General features: G+C 40.4%; 1 protein-coding gene across 1 annotated transcript; it reads right to left on the reverse strand.

The window, feature by feature from the left end:
* Positions 1–14688: 14688 nt before the first annotated feature.
* On the reverse strand, positions 14689–19225 carry LOC143024431 (uncharacterized). The gene is made up of 5 exons (XM_076183232.1): positions 19212–19225; positions 18554–18574; positions 15848–16529; positions 15563–15685; positions 14689–14880 (listed from the first exon to the last, which is right to left on the reverse strand). Exons 1-5 carry the CDS (start codon positions 19223–19225, stop codon positions 14689–14691), a joined length of 1032 nt encoding a protein of 343 aa, XP_076039347.1.
* Between the last annotated feature and the right edge of the window lie 1701 nt (positions 19226–20926).

Consider the following 20926-nt stretch of genomic DNA (forward strand, 5'->3'; position numbering starts at 1 on the left):
ATCACACGCTTCCGTGCTTCGTAGAAGGATACGACACAAGTTGATTTTTCTGCATAAATTTGTTTTTCTAATTTGAAGGTGGGACAGTCTCGGGAGGTGGATGCATGGTTGTTATTAGAGGGGCAGTTTACGCGTTGAAACACAATTGCAGAGCAAGCATCTGTAGGATGTTCGCCTGCACACGATCGTTTGTTTACTGCAAAATTTTGCAAGGTGACCATATTCAAAACATTTGTTACAGCTCAAAGGGTTGGGGACATACGGTCGTACTGGGACATGAATGTATCCAATTTTGACATGGTCAGGGAGGATTGTTTAATTGAAAGTGAGGATGATGAGGGGCGTGTTCACTCGCATGTTCTTTTCCCGGTCCAGTCGCGTTATAAATTTAGCATCTAGAATACCTGCGGCTTTCATTTCTTTGAGGATGTCACATTCGTCCATGGTCATCAAATCTCTGCAGTGGATTACTTCTCAACAGGAGAAGTAATCCACCCGTTTGTCCCCAATATACATCCTTCCAATCTAAGCAAGGTAACTTATAAACTCCAAGAGTTGTATTACTCTTGGATCTATGATGTATATTGACAACTTTACTGAACAAGTTGTTGGGATAATTGAAGATAAAAAAAAAAAATCCTTTGGTAACAAATGAGATAAGTCATTGTAAAGGAACACAAGAACTCTGTAAAATATGGGCAGAAAAATTCCGCGGTATTTCAGCATGTCGCCAATAAAAACCATCGGATAAATTGGGACGATGCTGAAATAATTTACAAATCCAAATGTAGCTTCAGAAGAAAAATGGAAGAATCCTCTCTGATAAACAATTTTCCAAATCATAACATTTCTTATGGTCAATGGTCACCAGATTGTATTTCTTCATTTGTAATAAATAAGATGTTACCATCTACATCAACGGTGGACAAAAGCCACCAAGGTCCATGCAACGCCGGACACGTGACCTGAGCCCCCGTCCTTTCCTGCTTACCTCACTACTTCTGTATAAATACACATTGTTCTCTACTCTGTAATTCACATCTGCTGAAGAGGATCACAATTAGTGATCGAAATATACAGATCTTTATTACTTTCGCTTATTCTTCTCCGAAAGTGGGTCATCAGTATTATTTTACAAATGTGCTACGACATAACTTTGTTGTGATATATATATATATATATATATATATATATAGAGAGAGAGAGAGAGAGAGAGAGGTGGGGAGGGAGACACGGTGTGGGAGGGGGAGGGGTCGCAGAATAGATGGACAGGTTGACAATTTGATGGAGAGTTGGAGTTGATACGAATTGGAAGAAGAGAGGGAGAGACGGGGAGGAGGAGGGAGGGAGGGTGAGGGGGTAGGATGTTCTGTTCTGTTTAATTTGGGAGTTAATCTCCCACAGGCTTTGGTTTTGAGCCCGTTTGGTGGGTGATTTGCCTTACGAGTGTGTGTGGGCCCAACCACACACACTCATACATTCACAAGATGTGCATACGTATATGAAATACGTATGCACATCTCAGTGAATGCACCCTACCTATGATGGACTGTGTATTCAGTGGACAGTGTGTTGTTATCAATTGTGTAATGAATTTTTAAAGAAAGTAGGGGGGTGGCTCAATGTATGAGTGTGTGTGGCTTTGGCCACGCCCACTCATACATTTGTTGAATGTGCATACCTATGTGAAATATGTATGCACATCCAGTCACCCTTCCTGACATGAACAAATGCAATAGTATATAAATTTAAAGGGGGGGCTGACACTCCACCAGCCGACGCAGTTCGTAATCGCTAAGGTAGCGGCATAGGCCAAGGTCTAAGTAAAGAGGTCTAATCGCTGGAGTAGTTCTGCGCAGCTTCTGACGTCATTTAGATGCGTCCATTTTCTCTTTGTGATACATTGAAGAAAACTGTGAAACGCCAAGGATGACAGGAACTATAATATTTTATATATTATATATCATATATATTATATATATTATATATTCATATATATAGACAGGAACTATAATATTTTATATATATTATATATATATATATTTTATATAATATTTGTCAGAATATAAATAATTGAGTGGAGCGGTGCGAGCGAAGGCGACGTCATTTTCGAACGACGGACCAACTTCAACTGACAGCTATAGGACCCGCTAACCCCACTTTGAACAGCCAAGTGACGTTCACGGGCTCGCTGCGCCAACTCCCTCGAAATTCGGTCGGAAGTGGTTAGACCTTATATTCTTAGATCTTGGCACAGACGACGCACAAGACCCTCAGATGTTGTCGGAAGAGAGTCATAAGCAAAATACCATCTCTCTCTCTCTCTTTCCCTCTCTCTCCATTTTCTTTACATCAGCTGTTGTAGTTCTCGGCAGCTGTGCCTTTGACTCAAATGAAAAAATAAGTTTAGAAATGATTAAGTAAAGAAATAGATAAATAAATAAATAATGATTATGTCCTCAGAGCTAATAACATTGAAATGTAGTTATTACAATAATCGGCTCGTGGTTTTATTGATTAATAATCTTAATCAAAATGGGGTCCGTTCGTTATATATATATATATATATATATATATATATATATATATATATATATATATATATATATATGAGGTTTTACTCTGTAAACGTCTAAATTATAATAAAGTTACCCCACGCCTAACCAATAGAAAAATACTGGAAATAGATTATCATATATACTGTATACTTCATACAAATACGTGAACCTAAAGCTTTTTCCCCTCATTAGAAGGGTTATCGAATCGATATACCCAACAGTCACGTATTGTCCTGTTATTGGCTGTAACCAAACAATGTCTGTGTTTACACGATCAATTCCCAACTCAGTCCCAAATCATACATTGGCAGGGGATAAGGGTAGAGTAGAAATTAAGTAAAATAAAATTTAGATTAATTAGATTGAAATAAAATAGAAAAAGACAGAATTAGGTTAATTGGGAATGATGTATATGGCTTTCTAATTTTCTATTAAGATTTTAATAAATTACTATTTAATCTACAGGAAAAATGAGAATACGTCACATAGAAAAATAAAAAAAAATCACAAACAGGTAACTATGCAAATAATTTACCCTTTCTCTCATCTTGTAGGATAAAAGCTGTCGATCATAGGTCCAACACGTGATTCATTTTAATGGTCAATGACACATGTTCACGTATATTATTACTTAATTGTAAACGTAATTATTGTAAGCACATATTCGCATATACTCACGTATAAGCAGTTGACAATTTTAAAGTCACTCCTTAAACATCGCCATTTCATGTGTTTGTATTCCTATATTGTTCGGAACACGTTGCATTATAGAGTCAGCACATGTACATATTTCGACGACAATTTCCTTACGTCATTTACTGAGGCTTTTTACACAAAACAAATTCACAGAAATACTCGCCAGCATACGTCGAATAACTTTAGTCACTGGTATTTGTATGCCCTTATAACTTGGAACATGTTTAAGCACGGAGTCAGCGCATATACATAATATATTGACAAAAATCTTCTATAATATTGCCGAATGGCATTTGTTACGAACTAGGAAATGCCATTCGGCCTGTGGACCTCGTCACAATCTTTTGCCTTGTTGAAGGGCCGGAGTGACGAGGAAAGCTGGAAGGATCGTGGGGCTCAGCCTCGAACAGTAAACGTTCGATGCACACCAATTCAGTTACGTTGACGACGCCAAATATTCTTGTAAGCCAATGGCCGAAGATCCACTGAAACTAGATTGTCACGCAAATATGAAAAAGTATCAACATTCTACTAAAGTCTTTACATAAACCCATGTACGGGAAGGTTTTTATTTGATTATTTTTATAAATAAACTGACATCTGGCAAAAATCTCCTGAGTTACCTGTTTGTGTTTTAATTATTATTTTTTCTTAGAGACAAAGTACTGTGAGAGTTCTGTAAGATTTTACATTTCGTTCCCGAATCTAACAATTACGGTCACCAAAAGCCTTTCTCTCCTTTAAGGAGGGTTACCGAATATACCCATTCAACACTCCTCTATTCTTCTTTTATCAACTGCCAACTAACCAGTGTCCCTGTTTACATGAGCATTTCCCAGCTCAGACCCAAACTGTCTTGACAGGGGTAAGACTAGAATATAGAATAAGTCAAATAAATTAGAATTATGATAAAACTAAATGGAAATAAAATGAAGTAAGATTGACTAGATCAAAATTAAATGAATCGGTATATAGACACGGCGTGGTTTTTTTTTTTTTTTTTGTTTGTTTTTTTTTTATTGCCCTCGGTAGTAACCGACGGAGGGACTGGCTTATAGATTCCGTGGACTGTGTGTGTAAGGCGATTGGTTTGTAGGGACACGTTAGGCCATGTACGTATGCGTGTGTGTTGTTCTTTGTGATTTTGCACCTTTACAGTAATGCTCCCACTGGTGAGGAGCAGGTGAGTTTCGCTGCCATTACCAGGCACCGGATGTCGGGGGTATTGTCGGCTCTCAGTCTGTCGTGGGCTAGATTTGGGTCGCCAAGGAAGGCCTTTAGTTGCCTGAAGTGGTCTTTCAACGCAGGGCAAAGAAGAAGGCAGTGCCGGAATGATGCCAATTCCGTGCCGCAGATACAGTAAGAACTGGTGTACTGGGTACGCCAGTGATCTACCCGTATCCCACTTATTGTGGAGGAGATGTGTGAGGGCAGTGGAGCTGGGGTGGAGGGGGTCGGTCGAAGGCAGGGCGTGGACCATCCACGAACAGAAGCCGTGGCAGTGTAGTCAGTCTTCCACTGAGCCAAGGCGGCACGGTCGATTTTGGTGATGGCGTCATTTGCTCTGAGTTGGATAGAGGCTTCATTTTCTTCGGGTGCCAGGGCACTGTGTTTGGCAGCTTTGTCAGCCATCTCGTCGCCATGGATTCCCACATGAGAGGGAACCCATTGGTACCGCAGATGGACTCCCATCCTGGCAGCTTCATCAGAGAGTTGCAGGATACCATTTAGGATGTCTGGACTCGAGGGGCAGTGGCCTCTTTGGATAACTACCAGACTGGACCTGGAGTCTGATAACACTGTGACGCGCGATGGTGGGTCGGGAAAGGCGATGATTTTATTCAGTGCTGCCTTGATGGCGACAAGCTCTGCCGTAAGGATTGTGGTGGAAGGAAGCTTCACAGAGAAAAACTCCCTTGTGGCTTCCAGGAATATGCCCGCCCCTGTGCGACCACCTCAAATACTGACCCGTCCATTTACACTAGGAACTCTTCTCGATACTTGAAAGCAAGCAGCTCTCGGGTGCGTGCAGCCAAAAGGTGAGGGTTGTCATGTCGTCCTAGCCCGGGGATGTCAAGCTCGACCTCGGGTGGAGAGATAGTCCAGGGAGGAAAGGGGTCCACTTGGCATTGGGACACCCGTCGACGGTCACCAGGCTGGAGCACGGCTCTGAGGCAGAGGTCCCTCACGGAGCTGGGTAGTCCATGGATGGGTGCCGTGGACGGAACCGAAATCCATTCTTCGTACATTTCCTTTTCTCTTGAGTTTGGCACCCTTGCTGAGTTGAAGAGATATAAGACTTAATAGTCGCTTACAGGAACCGGAGGTCTCCACGTAAATATCCTCTTCCACGCATGTAGGCACACGCATGGGAAGCTCTGGGATGGTCGGAGAAGGAAGATGCGAGTGCATGGTTTATTTGGTAGGTGGGCGGAGATCTTTGTCCTTATCGGAGTGCTTGCTCTCAGTTTGCGTTTCAATGGTTTTCTATGTTTTCTTTACAGCCGAAGCATAGGAAGTTGCTCCGGAGGGACTAGTTAGGGTAACTAGTCTTTCCATCACACGCTTCCGTGCTTCGTAGAAGGATACGACACAAGTTGATTTTTCTGCATAAATTTGTTTTTCTAATTTGAAGGTGGGACAGTCTCGGGAGGTGGATGCATGGTTGTTATTAGAGGGGCAGTTTACGCGTTGAAACACAATTGCAGAGCAAGCATCTGTAGGATGTTCGCCTGCACACGATCGTTTGTTTACTGCAAAATTTTGCAAGGTGACCATATTCAAAACATTTGTTACAGCTCAAAGGGTTGGGGACATACGGTCGTACTGGGACATGAATGTATCCAATTTTGACATGGTCAGGGAGGATTGTTTAATTGAAAGTGAGGATGATGAGGGGCGTGTTCACTCGCATGTTCTTTTCCCGGTCCAGTCGCGTTATAAATTTAGCATCTAGAATACCTGCGGCTTTCATTTCTTTGAGGATGTCACATTCGTCCATGGTCATCAAATCTCTGCAGTGGATTACTTCTCAACAGGAGAAGTAATCCACCCGTTTGTCCCCAATATACATCCTTCCAATCTAAGCAAGGTAACTTATAAACTCCAAGAGTTGTATTACTCTTGGATCTATGATGTATATTGACAACTTTACTGAACAAGTTGTTGGGATAATTGAAGATAAAAAAAAAAAAATCCTTTGGTAACAAATGAGATAAGTCATTGTAAAGGAACACAAGAACTCTGTAAAATATGGGCAGAAAAATTCCGCGGTATTTCAGCATGTCGCCAATAAAAACCATCGGATAAATTGGGACGATGCTGAAATAATTTACAAATCCAAATGTAGCTTCAGAAGAAAAATGGAAGAATCCTCTCTGATAAACAATTTTCCAAATCATAACATTTCTTATGGTCAATGGTCACCAGATTGTATTTCTTCATTTGTAATAAATAAGATGTTACCATCTACATCAACGGTGGACAAAAGCCACCAAGGTCCATGCAACGCCGGACACGTGACCTGAGCCCCCGTCCTTTCCTGCTTACCTCACTACTTCTGTATAAATACACATTGTTCTCTACTCTGTAATTCACATCTGCTGAAGAGGATCACAATTAGTGATCGAAATATACAGATCTTTATTACTTTCGCTTATTCTTCTCCGAAAGTGGGTCATCAGTATTATTTTACAAATGTGCTACGACATAACTTTGTTGTGATATATATATATATATATATATATATATAGAGAGAGAGAGAGAGAGAGAGAGAGAGGTGGGGAGGGAGACACGTTGTGGGAGGGGGAGGGGTCGCAGAATAGATGGACAGGTTGACAATTTGATGGAGAGTTGGAGTTGATACGAATTGGAAGAAGAGAGGGAGAGACGGGGAGGAGGAGGGAGGGAGGGTGAGGGGGTAGGATGTTCTGTTCTGTTTAATTTGGGAGTTAATCTCCCACAGGCTTTGGTTTTGAGCCCGTTTGGTGGGTGATTTGCCTTACGAGTGTGTGTGGGCCCAACCACACACACACATACATTCACAAGATGTGCATACGTATATGAAATACGTATGCACATCTCAGTGAATGCACCCTACCTATGATGGACTGTGTATTCAGTGGACAGTGTGTTGTTATCAATTGTGTAATAAATTTTTAAAGAAAGTAGGGGGGTGGCTCAATGTATGAGTGTGTGTGGCTTTGGCCACGCCCACTCATACATTTGTTGGATGTGCATACCTATGTGAAATATGTATGCACATCCAGTCACCCTTCCTGACATGAACAAATGCAATAGTATATAAATTTAAAGGGGGGGCTGACACTCCACCAGCCGACGCAGTTCGTAATCGCTAAGGTGGCGGCATAGGCCAAGGTCTAAGTAAAGAGGTCTAATCGCTGGAGTAGTTCTGCGCAGCTTCTGACGTCATTTAGATGCGTCCATTTTCTCTTTGTGATACATTGAAGAAAACTGTGAAACGCCAAGGATGACAGGAACTATAATATTTTATATATTATATATATATATATATTATATATCATATATATTATATATTCATATATATAGACAGGAACTATAATATTTTATATATATTATATATATATATTTTATATAATATTTGTCAGAATATAAATAATTGAGTGGAGCGGTGCGAGCGAAGGCGACGTCATTTTCGAACGACGGACCAACTTCAACTGACAGCTATAGGACCCGCTAACCCCACTTTGAACAGCCAAGTGACGTTCACGGGCTCGCTGCGCCAACTCCCTCGAAATTCGGTCGGAAGTGGTTAGACCTTATATTCTTAGATCTTGGCATAGGTGACGCACAAGACCCTCAGATGTTGTCGGAAGAGAGTCATCAGCAAAATACCATCTCTCTCTCTCTCTTTCCCTCTCTCTCCATTTTCTTTACATCAGCTGTTGTAGTTCTCGGCAGCTGTGCCTTTGACTCAAATGAAAAAATAAGTTTAGAAATGATTAAGTAAAGAAATAGATAAATAAATAAATAATGATTATGTCCTCAGAGCTAATAACATTGAAATGTAGTTATTACAATAATCGGCTCGTGGTTTTATTGATTAATAATCTTAATCAAAATGGGGTCCGTTCGTTATATATATATATATATATATATATATATATATATATATGAGGTTTTACTCTGTAAACGTCTAAATTATAATAAAGTTACCCCACGCCTAACCAATAGAAAAATACTGGAAATAGATTATCATATATACTGTATACTTCATACAAATACGTGAACCTAAAGCTTTTTCCCCTCATAAGAAGGGTTATCGAATCGATATACCCAACACTCACGTATTGTCCTGTTATTGGCTGTAACCAAACAATGTCTGTGTTTACACGATCAATTCCCAACTCAGTCCCAAATCATACATTGGCAGGGGATAAGGGTAGAGTAGAAATTAAGTAAAATAAAATTTAGATTAATTAGATTGAAATAAAATAGAAAAAGACAGAATTAGGTTAATTGGGAATGATGTATATGGCTTTCTAATTTTCTATTAAGATTTTAATAAATTACTATTTAATCTACAGGAAAAATGAGAATACGTCACATAGAAAAATGAAAAAATCGTAAACAGGTAACTATGCAAATAATTTACCCTTTTTCTCATCTTGGAGGATAAAAGCTGTCGATCATAGATCCAACACGTGATTCACTTTAATGGTCAATGACACATGTTCACGTATATTATTACTTAATTGTAAACGTAATTATTGTAAGCACATATTCGCATATACTCACGTATAAGCAGTTGACAATTTTAAAGTCACTCCTTAAACATCGCCATTTCATGTGTTTGTATTCCTATGTTGTTCGGAACACGTTGCATTATAGAGTCAGCACATGTACATATTTCGACGATAATTTCCTTATGTCATTTACTGAGGCTTTTTACACAAAACAAATTCACAGAAATACTCGCCAGCATACGTCGAATAACTTTAGTCACTGGTATTTGTATGCCCTTATAACTTGGAACATGTTTAAGCACGGAGTCAGCGCATATACATAATATATTAACAAAAATCCGTCTTAGTCATGCCGAATGGCATTCGTTACAGACTAGCAAATACCACTCGGCAAGGACCTTGCCATAATCTTATGCCTTGTTGAAGGGCCGGAGTGACGAGGAAAGCTGAAAGGATCGTGGGGCTCAGCCTCGAACAGTAAACATTCGATGCACACCAATTCAGTTACGTTGACGACGCCAAATATTCTTGTAAGCCAATGGCCGAAGATCCACTGAAACTAGATTGTCACGCAAATATGAAAAAGTATCAACATTCTACTAAAGTCTTTACATAAACCCATGTACGGGAAGGTTTTTATTTGATTATTTTTATAAATAAACTGACATCTGGCAAAAATCTCCTGAGTTACCTGTTTGTGTTTTAATTATTATTTTTTCTTAGAGACAAAGTACTGTGAGAGTTCTGTAAGATTTTACATTTCGTTCCCGAATCTAACAATTACGGTCACCAAAAGCCTTTCTCTCCTTTAAGGAGGGTTACCGAATATACCCATTCAACACTCCTCTATTCTTCTTTTATCAACTGCCAACTAACCAGTGTCCCTGTTTACATGAGCATTTCCCAGCTCAGACCCAAACTGTCTTGACAAACTGTCTTGACTAGAATATAGAATAAGTAAAATAAATTAGAATTATGATAAAACTAAATGGAAATAAAATGAAGTAAGATTGACTAGATCAAAATTAAATGAATCGGTATATAGACACGGCGTGGTTTTTTTTTTTTTTTTTTTCTTTCTTTTTTTTTTAGTCCCGTCGGTAGTAACCGACGGAGGGACTGGCTTATAGATTCCGTGGACTGTGTGTGTAAGGCGATTGGTTTGTAGGGACACGTTAGGCCATGTACGTATGCGTGTGTGTTGTTCTTTGTGATTTTGCACCTTTACAGTAATGCTCCCACTGGTGAGGAGCAGGTGAGTTTCGCTGCCATTACCAGGCACCGGATGTCGGGGGTATTGTCGGCTCTCAGTCTGTCGTGGGCTAGATTTGGGTCGCCAAGGAAGGCCTTTAGTTGCCTGAAGTGGTCTTTCAACGCAGGGCAAAGAAGAAGGCAGTGCCGGAATGATGCCAATTCCGTGCCGCAGATACAGTAAGAACTGGTGTACTGGGTACGCCAGTGATCTACCCGTATCCCACTTATTGTGGAGGAGATGTGTGAGGGCAGTGGAGCTGGGGTGGAGGGGGTCGGTCGAAGGCAGGGCGTGGACCATCCACGAACAGAAGCCGTGGCAGTGTAGTCAGTCTTCCACTGAGCCAAGGCGGCACGGTCGATTTTGGTGATGGCGTCATTTGCTCTGAGTTGGATAGAGGCTTCATTTTCTTCGGGTGCCAGGGCACTGTGTTTGGCAGCTTTGTCAGCCATCTCGTCGCCATGGATTCCCACATGAGAGGGAACCCATTGGTACCGCAGATGGACTCCCATCCTGGCAGCTTCATCAGAGAGTTGCAGGATACCATTTAGGATGTCTGGACTCGAGGGGCAGTGGCCTCTTTGGATAACTACCAGACTGGACCTGGAGTCTGATAACACTGTGACGCGCGATGGTGGGTCGGGAAAGGCGATGATTTTATTCAGTGCTGCCTTGATGGCGACAAGCTCTGCCGTAAGGATTGTGGTGGAAGGAAGCTTCACAGAGAAAAACTCCCTTGTGGCTTCCAGGAATATGCCCGCCCCTGTGCGACCACCTCAAATACTGACCCGTCCATTTACACTAGGAACTCTTCTCGATACTTGAAAGCAAGCAGCTCTCGGGTGCGTGCAGCCAAAAGGTGAGGGTTGTCATGTCGTCCTAGCCCGGGGATGTCAAGCTCGACCTCGGGTGGAGAGATAGTCCAGGGAGGAAAGGGGTCCACTTGGCATTGGGACACCCGTCGACGGTCACCAGGCTGGAGCACGGCTCTGAGGCAGAGGTCCCTCACGGAGCTGGGTAGTCCATGGATGGGTGCCGTGGACGGAACCGAAATCCATTCTTCGTACATTTCCTTTTCTCTTGAGTTTGGCACCCTTGCTGAGTTGAAGAGATATAAGACTTAATAGTCGCTTACAGGAACCGGAGGTCTCCACGTAAATATCCTCTTCCACGCATGTAGGCACACGCATGGGAAGCTCTGGGATGGTCGGAGAAGGAAGATGCGAGTGCATGGTTTATTTGGTAGGTGGGCGGAGATCTTTGTCCTTATCGGAGTGCTTGCTCTCAGTTTGCGTTTCAATGGTTTTCTATGTTTTCTTTACAGCCGAAGCATAGGAAGTTGCTCCGGAGGGACTAGTTAGGGTAACTAGTCTTTCCATCACACGCTTCCGTGCTTCGTAGAAGGATACGACACAAGTTGATTTTTCTGCATAAATTTGTTTTTCTAATTTGAAGGTGGGACAGTCTCGGGAGGTGGATGCATGGTTGTTATTAGAGGGGCAGTTTACGCGTTGAAACACAATTGCAGAGCAAGCATCTGTAGGATGTTCGCCTGCACACGATCGTTTGTTTACTGCAAAATTTTGCAAGGTGACCATATTCAAAACATTTGTTACAGCTCAAAGGGTTGGGGACATACGGTCGTACTGGGACATGAATGTATCCAATTTTGACATGGTCAGGGAGGATTGTTTAATTGAAAGTGAGGATGATGAGGGGCGTGTTCACTCGCATGTTCTTTTCCCGGTCCAGTCGCGTTATAAATTTAGCATCTAGAATACCTGCGGCTTTCATTTCTTTGAGGATGTCACATTCGTCCATGGTCATCAAATCTCTGCAGTGGATTACTTCTCAACAGGAGAAGTAATCCACCCGTTTGTCCCCAATATACATCCTTCCAATCTAAGCAAGGTAACTTATAAACTCCAAGAGTTGTATTACTCTTGGATCTATGATGTATATTGACAACTTTACTGAACAAGTTGTTGGGATAATTGAAGATAAAAAAAAAAAAATCCTTTGGTAACAAATGAGATAAGTCATTGTAAAGGAACACAAGAACTCTGTAAAATATGGGCAGAAAAATTCCGCGGTATTTCAGCATGTCGCCAATAAAAACCATCGGATAAATTGGGACGATGCTGAAATAATTTACAAATCCAAATGTAGCTTCAGAAGAAAAATGGAAGAATCCTCTCTGATAAACAATTTTCCAAATCATAACATTTCTTATGGTCAATGGTCACCAGATTGTATTTCTTCATTTGTAATAAATAAGATGTTACCATCTACATCAACGGTGGACAAAAGCCACCAAGGTCCATGCAACGCCGGACACGTGACCTGAGCCCCCGTCCTTTCCTGCTTACCTCACTACTTCTGTATAAATACACATTGTTCTCTACTCTGTAATTCACATCTGCTGAAGAGGATCACAATTAGTGATCGAAATATACAGATCTTTATTACTTTCGCTTATTCTTCTCCGAAAGTGGGTCATCAGTATTATTTTACAAATGTGCTACGACATAACTTTGTTGTGATATATATATATATATATATATATATATAGAGAGAGAGAGTGAGAGAGAGAGAGAGAGGTGGGTAGGGAGACACGTTGTGGGAGGGGGAGGGGTCGCAGAATAGATGGACAGGTTGACAATTTGATGGAGAGTTGGAGTTGATACGAATTGGAAGAAGAGAGGGAGAGACGGGGAGGAGGAGGGAGGGAGGGTGAGGGGGTAGGATGTTCTGTTCTGTTTAATTTGGGAGTTAATCTCCCACAGGCTTTGGTTTTGAGCCCGTTTGGTGGGTGATTTGCCTTATGAGTGTGTGTGGGCCCAACCACACACACTCATACATTCACAAGATGTGCATACGTATATGAAATACGTATGCACATCTCAGTGAATGCACCCTACCTATGATGGACTGTGTATTCAGTGGACAGTGTGTTGTTATCAATTGTGTAATGAATTTTTAAAGAAAGTAGGGGGGTGGCTCAATGTATGAGTGTGTGTGGCTTTGGCCACGCCCACTCATACATTTGTTGAATGTGCATACCTATGTGAAATATGTATGCACATCCAGTCACCCTTCCTGACATGAACAAATGCAATAGTATATAAATTTAAAGGGGGGGCTGACACTCCACCAGCCGACGCAGTTCGTAATCGCTAAGGTGGCGGCATAGGCGACGCACAAGACCCTCAGATGTTGTCGGAAGAGAGTCATCAGCAAAATACCATCTCTCTCTCTCTCTTTCCCTCTCTCTCCATTTTCTTTACATCAGCTGTTGTAGTTCTCGGCAGCTGTGCCTTTGACTCAAATGAAAAAATAAGTTTAGAAATGATTAAGTAAAGAAATAGATAAATAAATAAATAATGATTATGTCCTCAGAGCTAATAACATTGAAATGTAGTTATTACAATAATCGGCTCGTGGTTTTATTGATTAATAATCTTAATCAAAATGGGGTCCGTTCGTTATATATATATATATATATATATATATATATATGAGGTTTTACTCTGCAAACGTCGAAATTATAATAAAGTTACCCCACGCCTAACCAATAGAAAAATACTGGAAATAGATTATCATATATACTGTATACTTCATACAAATACGTGAACCTAAAGCTTTTTCCCCTCATTAGAAGGGTTATCGAATCGATATACCCAACAGTCACGTATTGTCCTGTTATTGGCTGTTAACCAACCAATGTCTGTGTTTACACGATCAATTCCCAACTCAGTCCCAAATCATACATTGGCAGGGGATAAGGGTAGAGTAGAAATTAAGTAAAATAAAATTTAGATTAATTAGATTGAAATAAAATAGAAAAAGACAGAATTAGATTAATTGGGAATGATGTATATGGCTTTCTAATTTTTTATTAAGATTTAAATAAATTACTATTTAATCTGCAGGAAAAATGAGACTACGTCACATAGAAAAATGAAAAAATCGCAAACAGGTAACTATGCAAATAATTTACCTTTTTCTCATCTTGGAGGATAAAAGCTGTCGATCATAGATCCAACACGTGATTCACTTTAATGGTCAATGACACATGTTCACGTATATTATTACTTAATTGTAAACGTAATTATTGTAAGCGCATATTCGCATATACTCACGTATAAGCAGTTGACAATTTTAAAGTCACTCCTTAAACATCGCCATTTCATGTGTTTGTATTCCTATGTTGTTCGGAACACGTTGCATTATAGAGTCAGCACATGTACATATTTCGACGATAATTTCCTTATGTCATTTACTGAGGCTTTTTACACAAAACAAATTCACAGAAATACTCGCCAGCATACGTCGAATAACTTTAGTCACTTGTATTTGTATGCCCTTTTAACTTGGAACATGTGTAAGCACGGAGTCAGCGCATATACATAATATATTGACCAAAATCTAGCATAATATTGCCGAATGGCATTTGTTACGAACTAGAAAATGCCATTCGGCTTGACCTCGCCACAATCTTATGCCTTGTTGAAGGGCCGGAGTGACGAGGAAAGCTGGAAGGATCGTGGGGCTCAGCCTCGAACAGTAAACATTCGATGCACACCAATTCAGTTACGTTGACGACGCCAAATATTCTTGCAAGCCAATGGCCGAAGATCCACTGAAACTAGATTGTCACGCAAATATGAAAAAGTATCAACATTCTTCTAAAGTCTTTACATAAACCCATGTACGGGAAGGTTTTTATTTGATTATTTTTATAAATAAACTGACATCTGGCAAAAATCTCCTGAGTTACCTGTTTGTGTTTTAATTATTATTTTTTCTTAGAGACAAAGTACTGTGAGAGTTCTGTAAGATTTTACATTTCGTTCCCGAATCTAACAATTACGGTCACCAAAAGCCTTTTTCTCTCCTGTATGGAGGGTTACCGAATATACCCATTCAACACTCCTCTATTCTTTTATCAACTGCTAACCAACCAGTGTCCGTGTTTACACGATCATTTCCCAGCTCAGACCCAAAATATGTAATGACAGGGGGACTAGAATATAAAATAAGTAAAATAAATTAGAATTATGATAATACTAAATTGAAATAAAATGAAGTAAGATAGACTAGATTAGAATTAAATGAATCAGTACATAGTTAACACGGAGTTTTTTTTTTTTTTTTTCCAGTCCCGGCGGTGGTAACCGATTGAGGGACTGTCTTATAGTTTCCGTGGGCTGTGTGTGTAAGGCGTTTGGTCTGTAGGTATGGAGTGTGTGTGTGTTGTTCCTTGTAGTTTTGCACATTTACAGTAATGCTCCCACTGGTGAGGAGCAGGTGAGTTCCGCTGCCATTACCAGGCACCGGATGTCGGGGGTATTGTCGGCTCTCAGTCTGCCGTGGGCTAGATTTGGGTCGCTAAGGTGGGGCATTAGTTGCTTGAAGTGGTCTTTCAACGCAGGGCAAAGAAGAAGGCAGTGCTGGAATGTTGCCAATTCCGTGCCGCAGATACAGTAAGTACTGGTGTACTGGGTACGCCAGTGATCTACCCGTATCCCACTTATTGTGGAGGAGATGTGTGAGGGCAGTGGAGCTGGGGTGGAGGGGGGCGGTCGAAGGCAGGGCGTGGACTATCCACGAACAGAAGCCGTGGCAGTGTAGTCAGTCTTCCACTGAGCCAAGGCGGCACGGTCGATTTTGGTGATGGCGTCATTTGCTGTGAGTTGGATAGAGGCTTCATATACTTCGGGTGCCAGGGCACTGTGTTTGGCAGCTTTGTCAGCCATCTCGTCGCCATGGATTCCCACATGAGAGGGAACCCATTGGTACCGCAGATGGACTCCCATCCTGGCAGCTTCATCAGAGAGTTGCAGGATACCATTTAGGATGTCTGGACTCGAGGGGCAGTGGCCTCTTTGGATAACTACCAGACTGGACCTGGAGTCTGATAACACTGTGACGCGCGATCGTGGGTCGGGAAAGGCGATGATTTTTTTCAGTGCTGCCTTGATGGCGACAAGCTCTGCCGTAAGGATTGTGGTGGAAGGAAGCTTCACAGAGAAAAACTCCCTTGTGGCTTCCAGGAATATGCCCGCCCCTGTGCGACCATCTTCAAGTACTGACCCGTCCTTGTACTCCGGGAACTCTTCTCGATACTTGAGAGCAAGCAGCTCTCGGGGGCGTGCAGCCAAAAGGTGAGGGTTGTCATGTCGTCCTAGTCCGGGGATGTCAAGCTCGACCTCGGGTGGAGAGATAGTCCAGGGAGGAAAGGGGTCCACTTGGCATTGGGACACCCGTCGACGGTCACTAGGCTGGAGCACGGCTCTGAGTCAGAGGTCCCTCACGGAGCTGGGTAGTCCATGGATGGGTGCCGTGGACGGAACCGAAATCCATTTCTCGTTCATTTCCTCTTCTCTTGAGTTTGGCACCCTTGCTGAGTTGAAGAGATATAAGACTTAATAGTCGCTTACAGGAACCGGAGGTCTCCATGTAAATATCCTCTTCCACGCCAGTGCTTCCACTTTTAGGGTAATTACCCTATTTTTGGGTAATCAAGCCTGTGCTGGGGTAGAGGTTAGGGTAATTGGGCAAATTTTGGGGTCCAAATAGAGAATCTAGGGCAATCAGACACGTTCACATTCCATTAGAACAAAACCAATTTAGAATATTTTTTTTATTTTTTGGACATTGATAAATAACGAATATATATGATGGACAGGTATGATAATGTTCTGTCCAGTAACTCCTTGGCCCTTTAAAATTTTGGAGCTTATTTCTAAATCTCTTGTTGATGTAATTAATGCTTTACCACAATCATCAAAATTTGTAGACAAGCAAAAGCTGGATGATGAGTGGAGATCTCACTATTTAGTAGATGGGTTATCCAAACATATGTCTTGTGATGAGTACTGGAACATGGTTTTCAACAAAAGAAATGCAGCTGGAATCATATGCTTTCCCAACCTAAAAACTGTGATCAGTAGCTTGCTGTCGCTGCCCTTTTCAAATGCACCTGTTGAATTTTTTTTAGCAAACTAAATTTAACCAAAACATCCCAGAGGAACAGTCTGAAAAATGAAACAATCTGTGGGCTCATGCACGCAATTTACCACATGTGACATGAAGAACAACAATGCAAAAGCAGATACCTTAATTATTGACGAAAGTTTACTTAAAGCTGTTAGAAATGTGAAAAGCAGTGCTACTTGCAAAGAATCTGCTGCTCTAAGGGGAGAACCTAGCTCCAGTACTTCATAAAATAGCATGTTGCTCCTATTTGTAACCAGGAGTTCTGTCCTTATTTTCTGGATTACGGTCTCCAGTACTTCATAAAATAGCATGTTGCACCTATTTGGAAGCAGGAGCTCTGTCTTTATTTTCTGGATTACGCTCAGTATTGTACTTGTTATTTTTATAGAAATACCTAAATCTTTACATAAATGTGACTTTGACTTACATAATACTGTTCTTGTGTGTTTCTTTACCATCCTCCTATCTTCATATAAATATATATATATATATGTATATATATATATATATATATATATATATATATATTATATATGAAGATAGGAGGGTGGTAAAGAAACACACAAGTCAGAGATGAGTTTATTTCTCTAACGTTTCGGCTATTTACACCTTCCTCAGAGAGACTAAGTAGTACAAGGGGGTTACAAGATTATATATCGTCCGGAGGACGTCTCCTAGTTAATGGCCTGGTGGACGACCGGGCCGCTGACGATTGATCCTTGGATGGTTGGTCCGCTGACGATTGATCCGCTCTATGTTCCGCCTCCTCATTTTCCTTTGGCCAGTCGTGTACTGCTAATTCCGCCCCTATTTTAGACCAACTGATAAACCCTTTTTCTATTATTTATACATTCTTCCTTATTAATATCTGCTGCTTCCATTGCTTTCCTGATTTTCTTACTCATTCCTGTGTGAATTGTTTTTATCTTATTCCAGTCCGGTAGATGTCTATACTCCTCTGCGTGTACTACTATAGCATTTGATGTTCTGTGATGTCTTAAGTCTGATTTGTGTTGTGTCATTCTTACCTTAGTCCCCTTACTCGTTTCTCCATAGTAGGCTCGTTGGCAATCACCACGCGGAATTTTGTACACTGTGCTTTCTTTGTTGACCTGATCAGTCCTGATCTCACCATTTATGGCCGACCAAGTCTCTAATCTTCTGTTCAGAAGGGGACTAAGGTAAGAATGACACATCAGAAGTCAGACTGAAGATATCATAGAATATTAGATGCTATAGTAATACACCCAAAAAAATGTTGTAATTGTTATTATAAACTTTGCAAAGAATAAATGATTAGACGACGGTGTTTTATATACTTGACACTTCCAGTGTTGAACCTGAAAATATAAGTAATACAAGGTCGCATGAAAAAATATAACAAACAGTCAACTATGCAAATAATTTAACTGTCCTCAATCTAGGAGGATAAAAGTTGTCGATCATGGGTCCAATACATAATATAGTGCAATGGTGAATGAAACTTGTTTATACATATTATTACTTATTTGTAAATATAATTGTTGTAAGCAAATAATCGCACCTACTCGTGTACAAACCATTGATAATTTTAAAGTCACTCCTAAAACATCGCCATTTCATATGCTTGTATTCCAATATTGTTCGGAATATGTTGCATTATAGTCAGCACATGTACATATTTCGACAACAATTTCCTTACGTCATTTACTGAGGCTTTTTATACAAAACAAATCCATAGAAATATTCACCAACATACGTCGAATAACTTCTAATTCACTGGTGTTTGTATGCCAATTTAACTTGGAACACTGAAATGCGTAGTCATTATATATCAAATAGCTATGTACAAAATCCGTTCATGAATATATAGAGCAGCTCTTGAATAATAGTTGTACTCAATTGTCCGGAATTTGGACCTCGTCACTATGCACTGACTTATTGAAGACCCGGAGTGACGAGGAGAACTCATCACAATCATATTCGTTCTAAAATTACCGCAACGTAGTCATATTGATATAGAAGAATTGAACAAAGTAGGAGTGTTACCTGTAAAATATCGTGTCCAGCAGTTGAAACTAAACCATGTTTACAATGCCGTTCATAAATCTGCTCATTCATATGTGAGCTGCAATTTTACGCTATCTGCTGAGAACCGAACCCGGAACAGTCAAGGGTCTTTCATTGTAACTCATGCAGGTCCCTTCACCAAAAACAGCTTTCACCTCACAGGTGTTCAACTATGGATCTCACTACCTATGTCCTTTAATTAGTCAAATAGCAAGGTTACTTTCAAGAAAAAAGTCAAGGACTACCATATGTCTCAGCCTTGAATTTAGGTACTAATAGCCTAGTGAAAGGTATCAGAACTCCATGAGTAAAACCATCCAAATCTACGTTCACTTATGACTGTTCTGACCTCTCCTTTTGTCCTTCAGAGGTTTAACTTACTATAACAATGTTTGATGCTCAAAACGGGTATCCACCTTTGTTTTGTTTGTCATAGTAAGGTATGGTCTGAGGGCAGTTATGATCTGGTCATAATACAAATCTGGTGAATGATGGTACCAGGCAACAAGGTAATTGGACCTTTCCCTCGATCTCCTTGTTGTTTTACTCATACGAGTATTGGTCTCCTGTACCCTACTTCTGGTGCTTTAGATTATAATGTACTACTTCCTGATGCTCAAACTAATGTGTAATTGCCCACTCCGCCCTGAAGTACAGGGAAATGTTGTAATTAATTAATGTGTGTCCCAAACTGCCATGTAGCGTTCACTATAACAACATGTTGATATTGTTGTTGACTTGCTACCTTCTATCCCGTAGTACTTGATATTTACTCTTGCCCTAGAATGGACTTCCCATTTATTGACCTACACTTTGCTGCTATAGCTGTAGAATAATGTAGTATATCATTAAGGGTACTATACTGATCTGTTACTCACGAGTATCGTTTTGGTACCTATTAGTAATATTTTGTTGTTCCTGATGCATAATGCAATGTTCCTTTATCGTGATGGTGCTCAAGTTTTGGTCTCATTGTCCTACGTGTTACGAACATTTTAGTAGTAATAGCAATTACATATTAACGTTTATGTATCATCTGTGTACTGATTGGTATTACTCTGGTCTCTGGTCCCCTTAACCCGTACGTATGTTGTCTGTGTAACTTAGTGTAGAAAAATAATCTGAGGACTACAATGGAAATAAGCTTACGTCTTTTTTTGTTATCCTTAGCAATTATAGTTGTTTCGAGCTGTGTACTTTTCATTATCTGTATTTCATGTATTCGGTTCATTGTCAAATAAACTTTTATTATTATTATTATTATAATAATTCTTCCACTAATATCTTACATAATCCTATATACGGGATTTTCTTTATAAGAAATGACACTTAGCAACTAATCTCTTGAGTTACCTGATTTTTTTTACTTTATTTTTTTAAGGTAAAGAGTCCTGTGAGAACTCTGAAAGATTTTGCTATTATGCAGTTACGTTTACCAAAAGCGTTTTTCATCCTTGTAAGGGGGATTATCGAATCAATATACCTATTCAACACTCTTTTGTTCTTCTTATATCAACTGCTGACCAACCAGTCCGTGTTTACACAATCATTTCCCAACTCGGACCCAAATTATAATTTGGTACGGGTTAGGATTAAAATATAAGTAATACAAATTACAAATTTGATCTAACTAAAATGAATTG

The sequence above is a fragment of the Oratosquilla oratoria genome, chromosome 4, assembly GCF_046742065.1.
Source record: "Oratosquilla oratoria isolate Oo_2021 chromosome 4, ASM4674206v1, whole genome shotgun sequence".
In the NCBI taxonomy this organism is placed as follows: Eukaryota; Metazoa; Arthropoda; class Malacostraca; order Stomatopoda; family Squillidae; genus Oratosquilla; species Oratosquilla oratoria.

Coding starts and splice junctions, on each gene's coding strand:
- LOC143024431 (XM_076183232.1), bottom strand. Junction 16,530..18,553: donor TTCAACACTGGAAGTGTCAA/GTATATAAAACA, acceptor CCTCTGACTCAG/AGCCGTGCTCCAGCCTAGTG. Junction 15,686..15,847: donor ACTACACTGCCACGGCTTCT/GTTCGTGGATAG, acceptor GCAACATTCCAG/CACTGCCTTCTTCTTTGCCC.